The following is a 14,651-nucleotide window of genomic DNA, read 5'->3' on the forward strand; positions in this document are numbered from 1 at the left end:
AGATGAATAACAAAATGATGTTTTTATTGGAAACAGGAGAAAATCTACACAGACACTGGGAGAACATGCACTTCACAAACAAAGGCCCCACATGGTGTTCTTGCTGCACCACCTCCACATTTCTTAAGTTATTACTATTCATATTGGAGGGACCATACAGAAAACATTTTGATCCAGGTGTCTTAGTAAGAGGTTGTAAAAGTTGTAAAAAGTAGTAGTAGTAGCACAACAAAACCCATTTTTCTATTGCCAAAACTAGAACAGAAGTTTATATCGGGCGTGTTAATCATTCAGCTCATATAGGGCCTTCAGTTAAGGATTAAGTGTCACGGCGGTGCACTGAAATTGTTAATATAAGGTTACATACACATTTACTAAAGGCACGGGGACACAGTGGAACATCTGAAACATGCCCGGCCTCATTGTGCAGATGGAGCACACAGATCTGTCAATGCTGCGTTCATAGTATGTACGTTATGCAACTATAGAGCGGGAGACACCATTCACGCGCTGTGAACGGAGGAATGAAGTACTGCTGGTTTGACTTACTGTACATATCGCCCCTATAGCAACAATGACATACTGAAAATATATACAAGTAGGCTCAAATTACGCAGGAAAAACTGTACATCTGATCATTTTGCACAATTTTAGAGGGGATACGATCACACATGTCCTGCCATGAGAAACTGTACTGAGCACAATGCAAAGGTCAGCAAACTGCAACTCATGATCTACTTGAACATTCTTCAGTACTTTTGAGCATAATATTTAGGCCAATATAGGAAAGTATAAAGAGGAAACTGATGTTTTTGTTTTTCATTTGGATGAAGCAGCTTATCATCGGCGCGACTAACTGCCTGTGTCATATTAAGACATATTATGACTTAACCTCTTAACCCCCACCTGAACTGACCACATTTTCTCCAGTTTGGCTTTACCCAAATCTAAAAGCTTCTTGAAAAAAAGTGGCAAAGCCAGACAAAGATAAAAACGCAACAAATGAAGATGAAATGGTGTCAAGATAGTGTCAAGAATGTGTCAAAAAAGTGACAAAAATGTAACAATAAAGTGACTTAAGAGCCACAAATGACCAACAAAAAAGTGACAAGAAAAGAAATGAAAAAGTGACAAAAACAAGACAAAAATGTGGAAAAAAAAGTGATGAGAAGGTGGCAAGAAAGTGTCAAAAAAGTGATGAGAAGGTGGCAAGAAAGTGTTAAAAAAGTGACAAAAATTTGACAAAATTGCAACGATAAAGTGACTAAAGAGCAACAACAACACCAAAAATGTGACAATAAATGATAAAAAAGCAAAAAAAAGAGTCACAACACAATCTATGAAAAAGCGACAAAAATGTGACAAAAAGGCAAAAAAATTATGACGTAAAAGTGATGATGAAAAAAGTCCAATATGTTAGGCCAGTTTGGATACATTTTTTAGCTTTCAAATGAGGCGAGCCCAGCCAAGAAGCTTTTTTAGATTCAGGTAAAGCCGGACTGGAGGTTAAAATAATAATATTTGTGTATATTTGACCTTGTAGTGACTTAGTGACTTTATGGGTGCAGCACGGCACCTTCGCTTTCCCTCACAGTGGCGTCTATGATGCTCCAGAATCAACTGTTTTGGGGTTCTGGACAGTTTCTGGTACAAACCCATTAAAACAACTGATCCTTGAGCGTCATAAAGTGCATAGTGCACCTTTAAACAATGAGCCACATGTCTAGTACAACAAAACATCAGGTATTTGACTTTATATGGTCAATCCTGACAGAATAACACCACAGGAAACATGGATTAATGACCAGGATGTACAGTAGTATAGTTCTAGGCCTTACCAAGTACTTTTCCATGTGGTTAGAGCCACTGTGGGCCATTGTGACTTTAATAAACACAATGTTGCAAACAAATACAGTAGAGAAAGCTGGTCTGGTTCTGCTTTAGAATCATGCGTGTGTTGAGCTGGTTACAGAAGTGAAAATTGAAATAAGAACACATTATGAATCAGCCGGAGAACATCTGTCTTGTATAGCGGTAGTTTCTCTGATATAAACAACACTTAATTTTTGTAATCCACCCTTTCCCCATTTGGGCTGTGTCACTGCCCTCTAGACGTTTCTGAACTGGCAGAGACTAAACTGCGGGAACAGAGGCTAGAACAGACCTTGGTCATCTCAAAAGGTAACCGTGTTTCTGCTGAGTGAATAGAGAGCAGCTTGAAACAGTCGCACGAATGAAACAAAGTGAAACATTACAGCGAGTGGCCTCCAACATTATCTGAGTTTTAACAAGTTACAATGAAAGGCTGGAACTTTCCCATGGAGTCGCCACCGCTGCTTTTCTACTACTAGCAGAAAACTCTTAATAACTTTGTGAATGTGTGTCCAGTGAAATACTTCATGGGACGCTCCAGTACTTTTCTAGAACAGGGGAGGGAAAGGCTCTCCTCGGCTTTGTCCCAGTCCCGCTCATGCCTCCTCTGTTCACTGTACTGACAGGAGCAGGAGGAGTGTTCGCTGCGCATAAAGGCTCAAAGGCACGGAGCCAAGTGGGGTCTAAGGTCAGCGGGGGGGGGGGCTCCCTCCTTCCTCCGGCCTTAAGGCTTTTTCCACCGCTCTCTGTTTATATGCGAGCAGGTTTTCACATCTGCACGTCACACCTCGGCACTGGACAAGACCAAAGGATCTGCAGCAACAAAGTGCAACTCTGATAAAGCAATGTTGTCTGACTGTTGGAATGGCTTGTTTGTGCTGGTTACATGTTTGTGCAAGGCTCTCAGTCGTCCGGGGACTTTTCCATTGTGGTGGATGTTTACAAATGGGTTGGGTCCTGTACTCAGTCAACCCACTTTACATACGTTGACAGTTGGATATGATACGCAAACTAACTGGGATAACCACCAACAGCAACAGAAGGTGGACAGTAGTAGTTTTTATTTATTTAAAGCCACACCGCGTAGAATTTTTACCCAATGAATAAAATTGAAATACAAGCGTTTATTTTATGGCAGCTGTTTTCACCATTGAAAAATACTTCATGAATGAGGCTCACCTCTCCTAAGATATGACTGTAAATTTGACTGGGAGTGGGTACGTCTCCAGCTCGTTTCCATGGAGATGTGACTAAAGTCAGTAGAATTTGAGATTTAAACAGGTTAGTTTCTCATCCAAAACCATTCTGTGATTACCCAGTGCAGTAGCAGCATTTTCTGTGTTGAGCTGGTCATTAGGAGCATGCCTTGTTTTGCCGGCAACAGTATAGTCCAAAATGTTACGCAGTGTACCTTTAACGGCACACTCCAAAATGTTACGCAGTGTACCTTTAAAGGCACACTGCGTAACATTTTGAACTATACTGTTGCCATTAGTACAAAACATGCTCCTAATGACCAGCTCAGTGGGTAATCAGACAAGGTGTTCTCACTTGTGTCCTTAATAAAGATTGAAGATTGAATGAATGAAAAAAAAAATGAATGAATGGATTTGGATGAGAACCTATTCTGTTTAAAGCTCAAATCTTGCTGCCTTGAGTCGACATCTCCATGGAAACGAGCGGGAGACGTACCCACTCCTGGTAAAGCTACAGTCATATCTTAGGAGAGCTGAGCCGCTCCCAGCAAAGGCAAATAATAGTTTTTTTTAATGATGAAAATATCTGTCATAAAAATAAAGCTGGTATTTCAATTTTATTTATTGGGTAAAATTGTATGCGGTGTTGCTTTAAGTAAATAACTGTTTTTCGGATGGGTATAAGACCCTCTTTAACCTCTATAAGCTTATGAAGAATAATTCCACAGGAAAATGAACCATTAGAAAGAAAACTATTATCAACCAAATCCCAAAACAGACTTCATACACAAGAAACTGCAGGAACATTTTCAAAATATTTTTTTTTTTATTGGGAGAACTACAAAAAATGTACAGTACAAAGTTAACAGTCTCACACTCAATTTGTAGTGAACTGACTCCCCCAAAAAAGATCACAACTCTCGTTGTCTGTTTGTCCGTTTGTGTTACATTCAAAAAGCTTTACTTCTGATAAAGTAGTCAAAAGTACATAGTGCGCATCCCCCTGTACCTACTATGTACAACCAATGTGTTCAACCACGTCCCTCGCCAGCGAAACCTCTCCAAAAACTAGATTCAACAAAGAAAATAAAGATATAATAATAATAGAAGGAATGGGGGGGGTTTAGAAAAGTTACGGTTGTTTGAGTGGCAACAACCTTACATTGTCTACATTCAGTTGGAGCTGTGTATAAAAGATGTAGGAAAATACTTTATTTGGTTAATCTTAGATATAAGGCATGTCCAGGATGGTGAACCCCATAGGCACTACATGAGAATAACACTGGAGCACAACGGATGCTACATTCTTTAGCACGTGGCTGGAATCACAGTGACACCTCGTGCAAACAGAAATACTTTTTGGTTAATTTTAAATTGACTTGGGTTGTTTTGACGCTGATCTGACGAAACAAACAAGCAAAAAAAAAAAAAAAAAAAAAAGAACGGTTTGGACGGTCTGTACAACCACATCGTTTATACATTCTACAAAAAATGTCTAAATAAAACGGGAAAAGCCTTCTACACACTGACACGACCTCCCTAGCAAACAACAATCACGCAAACTTTAATAACCGTAAACAAAGGAAACAAAATTAATGAAATAAATATCACATACGTTCTCTTAAATTAAGTTTTTTTTTTACTCATTTACAATAAAAAATAACCAAGTGAAGTTACAAAAGGAGAAAAAAAACAAAAACAAATATATATATTACTGTGAAAAGGACATACACTCCACTTTATGCAGATTAATAATGGCGATCATAATTTAAACATAAAAGAATATAGATCTATTGCTTCATCATACTTGATAAATACAGTATGGACACAAATTACCAATGTAGCCTATACTTTTTCACAAGATAATAAATAAGTTAAATAGTCCATAGCCAGTTATGCACCGCTATGTAAATCACTCAACAAAAAAAAAGAAAAAAAAAACAGCTAAAAAAATATATATTCAACCATCAGCAGTGATTTCCCCACACAAACCCCACTCAAGAGCACTTTTCAACCAAGCAACAAGCCAGAGAAACCGAACAGCCACTGGGTGGCGCTGGGAGAAGACAGACTGGAATGGAAGTAGAAGCTTTAGAAGGAGAAGGAGTTTGTTACTTTGAGTCAAGGCATATTCTTGGCAGGATGGAGGAAATCTGACACCGCTATAGTCTCTTCTTTTAGTCAAGTCATGTTACACATCTAATCCCAGGAAAAGTGTGGCCTGCCTGAAAGAGCCGAAGGAGGGGCTGCTCTGAGCCCTTGGGCAAGGCACTGGTGGAATGCCTTCTGTTACTATCTAACTTTAATACAGCTATATTACATACAAGAAATACTAGACTAATGCCAGGTCAAGGACACTTATGACTGTTCATTGATCCCACGTGGGGCGCTGCTCTGCCCCCCTCCAGGGAGGTCAGAGCAGGCTCAGCCCCGAGAGCTGCTGCTGGGGGACTAATGTCTTGCTCAAAGGCACTTCAGCTGGTGTCTGCCGCTGAAATGTAGTGGAGGGCCCGGGGCCAGGGATCGAATCACTGCGTGATACGGGCCAGTCTGAGTCCTCCACTCCCCTTTAGGCCATCCGTAATCCGTTTGAAAACAAAAACAACACCAAACAAAGTTCAGTCATCGGAAATCGACAGCCTGCTGAAGATTGGCAAACGCCTCCCCGCGTCCAGACTCGGGGACTCGGAGCCGCTGAGGCTGCCGGAAGAGCTGAGGGACCCGCTCGCATAGCTTTCCCGGTCAGAGAGCGAGTCTGGTGGGCTGGGAGGGGGGTCGAACACCGGGGACTCGTTGAGGCGGCGCAGCGCCTGCAGGTGGCTCATGTTGTAGGAGGGAGGCGGGGAGGGCATGTTCCCGTAGTAGGCACCACTGGAGCTGTAGCCGCTGGAGGTGTGCACCGCCAGTGGGGCCAGTAAGGCTTTAAGATCCTGGCCAGGGAAGTTGAAAGCGCTGTTTATGCAGGAGCTTGGGGACAGCGCCTCCTCGTAGAAGCTGGAGACCGAGGAGGAGGCGGTGTTCTGCGGGGGAGGAGTGCGGGACGTGGGGCTGTCGAGCAGGGGCGACTCGAGCCCGTGGTGGGTGGAGAAGCCGGAGAAGCTTAGGCTGTGGTGAAGCTTTGGTCTGTCCCGCTGCGTAAAGAGCTGCTGGGGAGGCAGCATGTCCCTCTGGCCATACCCACAGCGGGGCTCTCCGGGCTGGGCGTTGGCGTTACTGGCGGGGGCAGGTCGCCTCTCGTCCGCGTTGTGGATAAAGTGACAGCGGGGGCCGTAGGGGCAGAAGCCGATGGTGTGGAAAGTGCGGCACGGCTCTGTTTTGTACTTGGGGTGGCGGGACAGGCTTCTCAGCTCGTGGTAACCATGCGCGAACTGACATTTCTCCCCGTACTTACAGGAGCCGTTCTCCTCAAAGGGCCGACACAGCTCTGTCTTGTAGCGGGTGGAGTTGATCTGTGAGCCGGCCTTGGGCTGCAGCACGCCCCGCTCTGCGCTCTCACTGAAAGCGCGGTCACGGAACTTGTTCTCCTTGTTCATGAGGGCCGTGGCGCTGCTGTTACTGGTCGGGGTGTTCTCTTTCAAACTGTTGTAGGAGCCCAGTGGGTATTTGTTGCCGTTGTTCATTGCCTCCAAGTTACTGGTCGAGTTCCTGCGGAAAAATCCAGGCGTGAAAGAGCCGCCGGAGCCTGGAGTCGTGACCGGCGCGCCCACCGCTTTCTTATCCAACATGCTGTTAATGTGCAGGGCGTTCATGTTCATGCTTTTGTCCTGTGGAGATGGAGAGAGAGAGGGGACACATTAGTGAGCTGCAGACACCACGTTAGAGCCTACTTCACAACTGACTATATTTAACCAACGCAAGTTTGAGACCACTTGTTGCTCCGGCTGAATGACTAACTTTACGCATGCCCGGGCAGACAGCTCCAACACAGTTCCCCGCCTCAATCTTACCTTGTAAAGCAGGTCCATGTCGTAGAAAGCTGACAATACAGTCGCAGACATCTCTTTTCCCCAAATTTGCTGCCGCACTCCCTCTTTCATGGAGAACCGAGCAGTTGTTTACGCAAAGGCGCGTTTGTGCCACGACTGATTTTGTTTCTTGGGAAAAGTCTCTCGGAAAAGTTGCTCCCCAAAAGGCTGTTAATCCGAAGTTAGGTAGGAGAAGGGGGGCTGGAGTCGTGTTGTGGTAGCTTGTGTATGTCCTCCCCTGTTGAAGCGCTGAGCTGCGTGCTTCGCTGTGAACCAAGATCGTGCGCCCCGTATATAAATTGGAGCAGCATGGCCGGGGGAGGAGCTTAGCGCAGTCGGCGCAAACTTCTGCAAAAGAGCCGTCCTCCTGCGCTTTGGAAAAAAACAACTTCCATTCACCGGTTGGATGTCTGTGCCCGAACACCACGCCTTGAAATTCTAGCCCTGCTCCCCTCGTCTCAACCCCCTTACTCCCCCGGCAATCCTTCACACAGCACTCCGAGCTCCTTCCCCCCCCCCCTACTTTTAATCACACAACCAATTTTGTGGAAGTTGGTTTTGCTTCTTGGGTTGGCTCTCGCTGAGAAAGAATGTACGGGAAGTCTAGCTGAGATTTTACGCACACTCCAGTCACTCCAATCAGATGTTTACCAATACTTGTAAGCTGTACTTAACTTTTGGGGATGTTCACAATGAGTGGGTGTACTTTGTCAAACAATATTAGAAGTGTAGGGTGGCAAAATACACGCATGTTTTGGACATAGCCTTTAGTTATGAGGCAATAGTGAAGAAATCTCCCTTTTGATTTGACCCATTAATGTGTGCGTAAAAGACGAAAAAAAAAAAGGCGCATCGTTCCATTCATTTACTTTACTCTTTATATATAAAATAAAACAAAGTATTGTATTGATATGCGTAGTACAATAGTGATATAGTGATATGGAGTCTTCTGGTGTAGTTTGATCTGTACAGGCCATAAGGTTAAACGCGCGAAAACACTTGTCTCCCTCCAACAAACGCCTGTCATCTTTTTTTTTTTTTTTTTTTTTAAAGCAGAAGGGACCTTCCACTGACAAGGCCACCCCAGCCGTGTGTGTGTCCAGCGGGCGAGCGAGCCAAGCAGCCTCCCCCCTTCTTTCTCTCTCCCTGGTCTGTGGAAGCTGACACATGTATTTGTAATGGAAGGAAACGCTCCGCTCCCCCACCCCTCGGCTGCTCCCTGTGGACGGGGTGAGACCGCAAGTATGAGCGCGGCGGAGAGGAGCACGGTTTTTTAGCCTCCGCGACTTGTTGCATAATCTCCCCCCCCCAAACACTCTCAGCGACGCGAACGCCGAGCCTATTCCCGTCCTCCACTACTACACACAGAAAATAGCCCATTGGTACGTTCTGAACCATGACCTAGTTTTAGTTACTCCAAAACAACGGGATCTGTGAGGCACAAACTTGACCCAAAACAAATGTAAAGTCGTGCCACGTCACGTATAGGCTGCAATATGTCAAGTCACCATCCATGCAGACACACTGAGCTGATTCTGCTTTCTCCCTTTCTTACAGGCCCGCCTCACTCTCTGACTTGTTTTTCTCAGAGCCCGAGCTGCAGCAGCACTGAAGGAATGTGGCTTTTTCTTGTGGTTTCCTCCGCGGTGCAACAGTGCCCCCTGTGGAGCAACGCGGGAACTGGCGCTCAGGAAAAGGCCGACGCGCCACCTGCTGTCGGAAAGGGAAAGGAGGATTAAGAAGTGCATTAGTGTAATTAGGGATTATCCTGTTATTACAAGGCTGTGTTGCACAATACAGATAGATATCACACCATAAGGACAGCTGCGTTCACTTTCAGGTAAAAGAAAGGGGGAAAAAAGTGCTTCATATATAAAGAATAAAAACAAGCTTACTCTCAATCAATGACAATGTGATGTCAAGTGTATGTAATGCAATGCGAAATGAATGGTGTGAGGGGAATGACATAAACTATAGGATGGTGTAAGTCAGTGGTCAGTTCATTTACACTCCGAGTGCCCTCTGCCTTGAGAAATCTGTGAAGTGATCCACTAAACCAGGGGTCGGCAAGTTTGCTCAGTGGAGGGCTGGTTTTCGTCATCGTCAAAAGACCAAGGGCCGGACCCTCCAATTGAAGCGATTGACGTAAAGCATCACTTTCTACATATGCCAGTGTTGTACATCATATATACTGGGAAAATTTCCATCTTAAATAAGATAAATTACTTAAAATCGCTTGAAATTTTTATTTTTTTTATGTTAAATGTGAGTAAATTTAAGATGAGATAAAAACGCTAATGACAATCGAACAAATAGAAATCCCACTGGAAATCAGACAAATTCATTTTTACTGTAAAAAACATTTATTTTTCACTTGAAATTATACAAAATAATCTGAATTAAGAAGAAGCTTAAACAACTTGTGCTTGTTCCATTGGCCAGAATAGGTTTTATCTGCTCTAAGGCCAGACCAAATCTACTCAAACTTTAGATTTAATCTCTGAATTCAAGTAGATTTAAGTCATTTCTTCCTTTAGATGATTATTTTTTTAGGATTATGGCCTTAAAGGGTGCTCTGCTAAGACAAGACAAGGAATTGACAGTATTTTTCACATTTCTAGAGTACTTTAACAGGCATTCGATCTCTGATTTGGGTCATAATATTTCTCAAAATCATCTCGAGGGCCAGAGTTTGATGATGGAGGGCCTGACGTTGCGGCTGCGCGGATTTCAAACTACTCCTGGTATTATTACGCCTTACAATATAGTTCCCCCTTTTATCCGCTTAGAAAATCCACATTGTTTAATTTTGTGTAATAATACTTTGTAGTGTAACACTTCACGTAACCATATTTAAATAGGGAAAACGTGGAAGAGCTTGGTAGCTTCTATCTTGACCAGTTTTGGAGCTATAGTGGAGAGAGGGAGAGGCTAAATGCTAACGCCGTCTGCGCTGTGTTTACATGACTGAAGGCACGGGTGAAGACCAGACAGGTCCTAAAGAACTCGTCAAAGCTAAGGTAAGAACATATCTCAGTATGTAAAAACGGTGGCCTATTCCTTTAAGAGATATTTTACAATGAGGAAAATAGCTGTCATAAAATAAATGCTTGAATTTCAATTATTGATTGGGCAAAATTTTACACGGTGAGGCTTCAAATGGTCTTTCCTTTTGAAAATAAATGAAATTCTCAGTTTTACCTGCTTTACTTAATTTGAAGTGTTTGTTGGGACACACAGGTGTTAGTCTTTGCTTTCAAATCAGTGGATTGAAAAGTTGATATTAGATGTTAAAAATGATCCAGCACCATTTTTAAATATTGCCATGACGGACACAATAATCATTTTTGAATTAAACGATGTTCACAGACAATACTTATTTATTGGAGTTGGTAGCCCTTTTTTATTTTGCTTTGGCTCTGGGTGTCTAACATTCACTAGCATAGAATCATTCTAATATTTATGTGTAACACGTAAAAGTCATGTACTGCCATTACAGACCCCACTGACCTAAAGTAAACCGAAAACAACGAGGATGCAATACTGCCTGAACATACTGTACATTTTATTAGTTTGTCATGTTTTGGTTGTTCCCTCCAAACCCGTTTCCTGTCTCTGGCCTCCTAACAGAGTGTCCACAGTCTCCCCTTTGTCGACAGCGCACAGTGTGGTTACAAATTGCACTGAGCTGCCCCTGTCCCGGCATGATGTAACCTTCCCAGGATGGCAGGACATCCACACCAAATGTCAAACTATCCCAGAAGAAACCCGCTGGAGTTGGGTCAAGATTTTAAAAACCTCAGGGTGGAAAGACTGCAAAGTTGGCCGCGAGACTCGGGGCTCTGTATCAAAGCAGGTATTTTAGTCCGGAGGGTGTAAAAATGTAGTGCGGCGCGTGTCGTCAGAAATGACTAGTTTGTGCAACACTCGTGTGGTAAGTGTTTTTTCAGATAGGCTGGAAAACAAGGTGTTGGAACAAATGCTTTCAATGATAATTCTTAAATGGCATATGAAAGGACATAAGGTGGCACAGTGGTACAGCGGTTCCCCTACCACTAAAAACATGTGCAATAGGCCAGAATGAATGTAGTGTGTGAGTAGTTGGTGGTGGTCAGAGGGGCTGATGGCACAGACTGGTTGCCTTGCTTCAGTCAATCTACCCCAAGGGCAGCTGTGGCTACAATAGTAGCTTACCACCATACAGTGTGGCATGAATGAATAATGACTACAGTGTGGCGCTTTGAGAAACTTGGTAATACAGGCTTGTAAAGCAAAATACGAGTTAATATTATGATCAAGTATTATTTATTATACTTATTGAGCAACTGTCACTGTGCAACTATACTGTCACTTACGTTTACATAATAATTGTACATTTACTCAACTTTCCTTCTGGTAGAATTGGTCATTCACTTGTGTAGAATTATGACTGATACTGACCACAGGCATTGCCCGTCAAATTGAGTCATACATACAAAAACATCAATACTCTGCCATCCTGTGTAAAGCCAGTTACAGACTTTTGGACCTGGAAAAGAGATTTGGATGAATCTCAAATCGTCTAAATCAAATTGTGTCTAGATTGATCGGACTCTGCTTATAAAAATTCTAAAACACTGTTACATCCAAACACATCATTTTGAGAGAAGTTGAGAAGCAAGGCATGAGAAAATGCTGTCTGACATGTACAGCATTTCTTAAGCCTCAAATAGTTTCATTACCAAACAGTGATGTGGGTCCCCAAGTTACACTGTTACAACTTGTACCTTTAAGAATCTGGCATTATCTTTAATTTAAGGAACTCATCATTTAGAAGTAATGTATAGTTGTATTACTTGTGACAGTATATGTTGTGCACTGGGTTTAAAAGCTTTATGTTGTTGAAATGTGTGATTTATGCATGAAAATGGCATTCCCTGACAAAATTTTACATCATTTCATAAATATTATTATTAACGTCACTTAATGTTTTTTAAATCACTACTTTCGACTGTTTATTCTGAAGCAACAAGCCTCTTTCCTTGAGAACAATTTTCTGGCTGCCCTCCACCTTTGGGCTAATAAGATGTTCTCGAAAAGTGGAGAAAATAGCAACAGCGGCTTGGAATCTTACTACAACCAACCCTAAAATTAGTCTGCCCGGGGCCCTGGGACTTATTTGCGCCGCACTGTTTTTGATAAATAGTCCTAATGTGAAGGACAGACAGCGTGAGTCTCCTGAGAAAATCCCTTGAACACGTCCTTGTCCAGAGAAACCGCGCTCCCATCTCTCGCCTCTGTTTTTACAGGGGGGGGTTTGTAGCTTCGTTCCAAAACATTACATCAGCTTTACAGTAACAGGGAGAGAGCGTGGCCGCCACAGCAGCGCACACTCGAACACATGTAACCAACAGGCCATACACACACACAAACACACACACATACAGAAAACAGGACAGTGGGCCATTGTGCCTGGCGTCTTAATTACATAACCAGCGAAACTAGGGGGAAGCGTAAAAAAGCGCAGCCCGACGGGAACGCTTCTGCCGTAAATTAAATATCACAGGAAAAACAGCACCTCGTATAAACATGCAGTGGAGGCCCGAGCTTACGCGAAAAACACAACTGCGGTGACGTGTCAGAGAAAATACTCCGCGCGTCCACATGCTGCGCTCACGACACCTCGCCGCACAAACGAGCCATTCAGGTCGCAGGGCTTCGGGCGACCGGGTGTTTTGTCCTGACTTTAAATCCCCAAGTAGGATGTCCTAAGAGGAGAGAGGCAAAACACTCAACGCAAGGGAAGAAAAAGTTGCAGATTAGGCCTCTGTAAACATGTTTTGAAATGCATGTTTTATTTGTTCAATTTGTCCAACATTTGTTCAGCTTCACTTACTACGAGTGCTCCCTTTAAAGGTGCATTATGCAACTTTTTATGTGGAAAAATAAGTTGATATTTGACTTTGTAGTGACCCAATGGCTGTATGAGTGGTCAGCATGGCGCCTTTACTTTTGATCACGGTGGCCTTTACAACGCTCCAGGATCACTTATTTTGTAGGTTTTCTGGTGAGAGGGTCCGTCAGCAGTGAAAACATTCCAAACAATTGGTCCTGGAGCGTCCAAGAGACCACTGTGATGGAAAGTAAAGGCGCCATGCTGACCACTCATACAGCCACTGGGTCACTACAAGGTCACAACAAATATCAACTTTTTTTTTTCCACGTAAAAAGTTGCATAATGCAGCTTTAATGCATGGACATTTGGACACTACAGTGAGTTAGATGATCCATGGCTCTTTTCTCCACTTTTTATATTGTTTTTAGCTAATATTAGTCAAAGGACAACCCAGAAACATGGCAGATTTCCATGGTAACAGTAAATTTATGACATTCCACGCAAAGCCATTGCTGGTCCAACGCTAATGAACTCCTTTAGCCAGTCTCAATCCCGGATGAATTAAGAGGGAAGAGACAGAAGCACACTGTATGCTTCAGCAATTACAGTTTACAGAAACAAACACACAATCAAAACATGTAGAACTGTTTTTGACATTTTAATGAAACTTACAAAAAAATATTTCACATCAATTAAAAACTTAAAATTGACCAAAAAATTGTTTGATACAGAAATTACAGTAATTCCCTCATTGTAAGTGTAAAGATCTCTTTTGTATCTTTTCAGTTTGTGGAATAAAATGTTCAATCTAAAATGTTTAACTTTGACCTTAAAAGCCTTATATTCGAAGTATGACAGACTCTAAAAAACAATATATTCCGGCTGCTTTCACTGCTACTCCCAGTGTTGCCAGAGGGTTCAACATTGATAACAAGCTGATTTAGAATATTGTGTACAATGAGTTCATCGACCAGCTCCTTCTCTGTAGCTTATAGTAGGCTGTTTAGTTTGTGCAGCACCTCTAAAGCCAGCTCAGCCCGATCGCGTTTCAGGGCGAGTCTTGCGTGCTCCATGGGGCAGATGAACTGGGGCAGAGCGGGCAGTGACGCCAGCGCCTTCTGGGCACTGCGACTCTGGGCTCGAGCCTGGTCCGAAAGGGCGCTGACTCGGGACGGGTCCAGACCGGGAGATTCAGGGTCCAGGGGATGAGCCAATGTCTGAACGAGAGATCTGAGGTGCCTGTGGAGGAGCAGCACCCACTGCACCGGCTCCGCCCACAAGTTCAGATCGCCTTTCTCAAACAGGAAGTCCTCGTCGTCCTATGGAGAGATGCAGGGTATTGTTGGGATCAGTGATACACACAGGAACTATACCATTAAGCATTAACAAAGCATCAAAATAATAGAAGAACATATCTCAGCATGGCTATAATTCATACAGAGACAGTGATCTGCCACAAATCCAGCTTTATTGTTTCAGTACTGAAGTAGTATTTGAACTGACAGCACACTCAAGGGCTGTATTTCTCGGAGTTGAACCTGACTGTCAGCTGCCTAACAGTACCAGAGTGTGATGTGTGATCTCTGACCCCACTGTTGACATATTAAACCCTAAATGACCCACTTAGAAGCAGCAGAATTCTGTGTAGACTTTACAGAAACAATGTTTACATGCACACTGACTAGACGGGTCATCAAAACTGTATTATGTGTATATTTCAACTAGGTCACAAGTCGGTAGTAA

At 43.2% G+C, this 14,651-nt stretch overlaps 2 protein-coding genes across 2 annotated transcripts in view; both read right to left on the bottom strand.

Moving 5' to 3' along the window:
- Positions 1-3,898: 3,898 nt before the first annotated feature.
- On the bottom strand, positions 3,899-7,330 carry zfp36l2 (zinc finger protein 36, C3H type-like 2). Its single transcript, XM_079559650.1, has 2 exons — positions 7,016-7,330; positions 3,899-6,832 (listed from the first exon to the last, which is right to left on the bottom strand). The coding sequence occupies exons 1-2, from the start codon at positions 7,103-7,105 to the stop codon at positions 5,687-5,689; spliced, it is 1,236 nt and encodes a 411-aa protein (XP_079415776.1). The 5' UTR covers positions 7,106-7,330; the 3' UTR covers positions 3,899-5,686.
- Positions 7,331-13,636: 6,306 nt separating this feature from the next.
- thada (THADA armadillo repeat containing) overlaps positions 13,637-14,651 on the bottom strand; it is a 133,232-nt gene continuing 132,217 nt past the window's right edge. Inside the window, exon 38 of the mRNA XM_079560560.1 lies at positions 13,637-14,227. Coding sequence (XP_079416686.1) covers positions 13,898-14,227 — 330 coding nt within the window. The 3' untranslated portion in view covers positions 13,637-13,897. The remainder of the gene's footprint in view (positions 14,228-14,651) is intronic.

Source organism: Gobius niger (assembly GCF_951799975.1).
Source record: "Gobius niger genome assembly, chromosome: 7".
In the NCBI taxonomy this organism is placed as follows: Eukaryota; Metazoa; Chordata; class Actinopteri; order Gobiiformes; family Gobiidae; genus Gobius; species Gobius niger.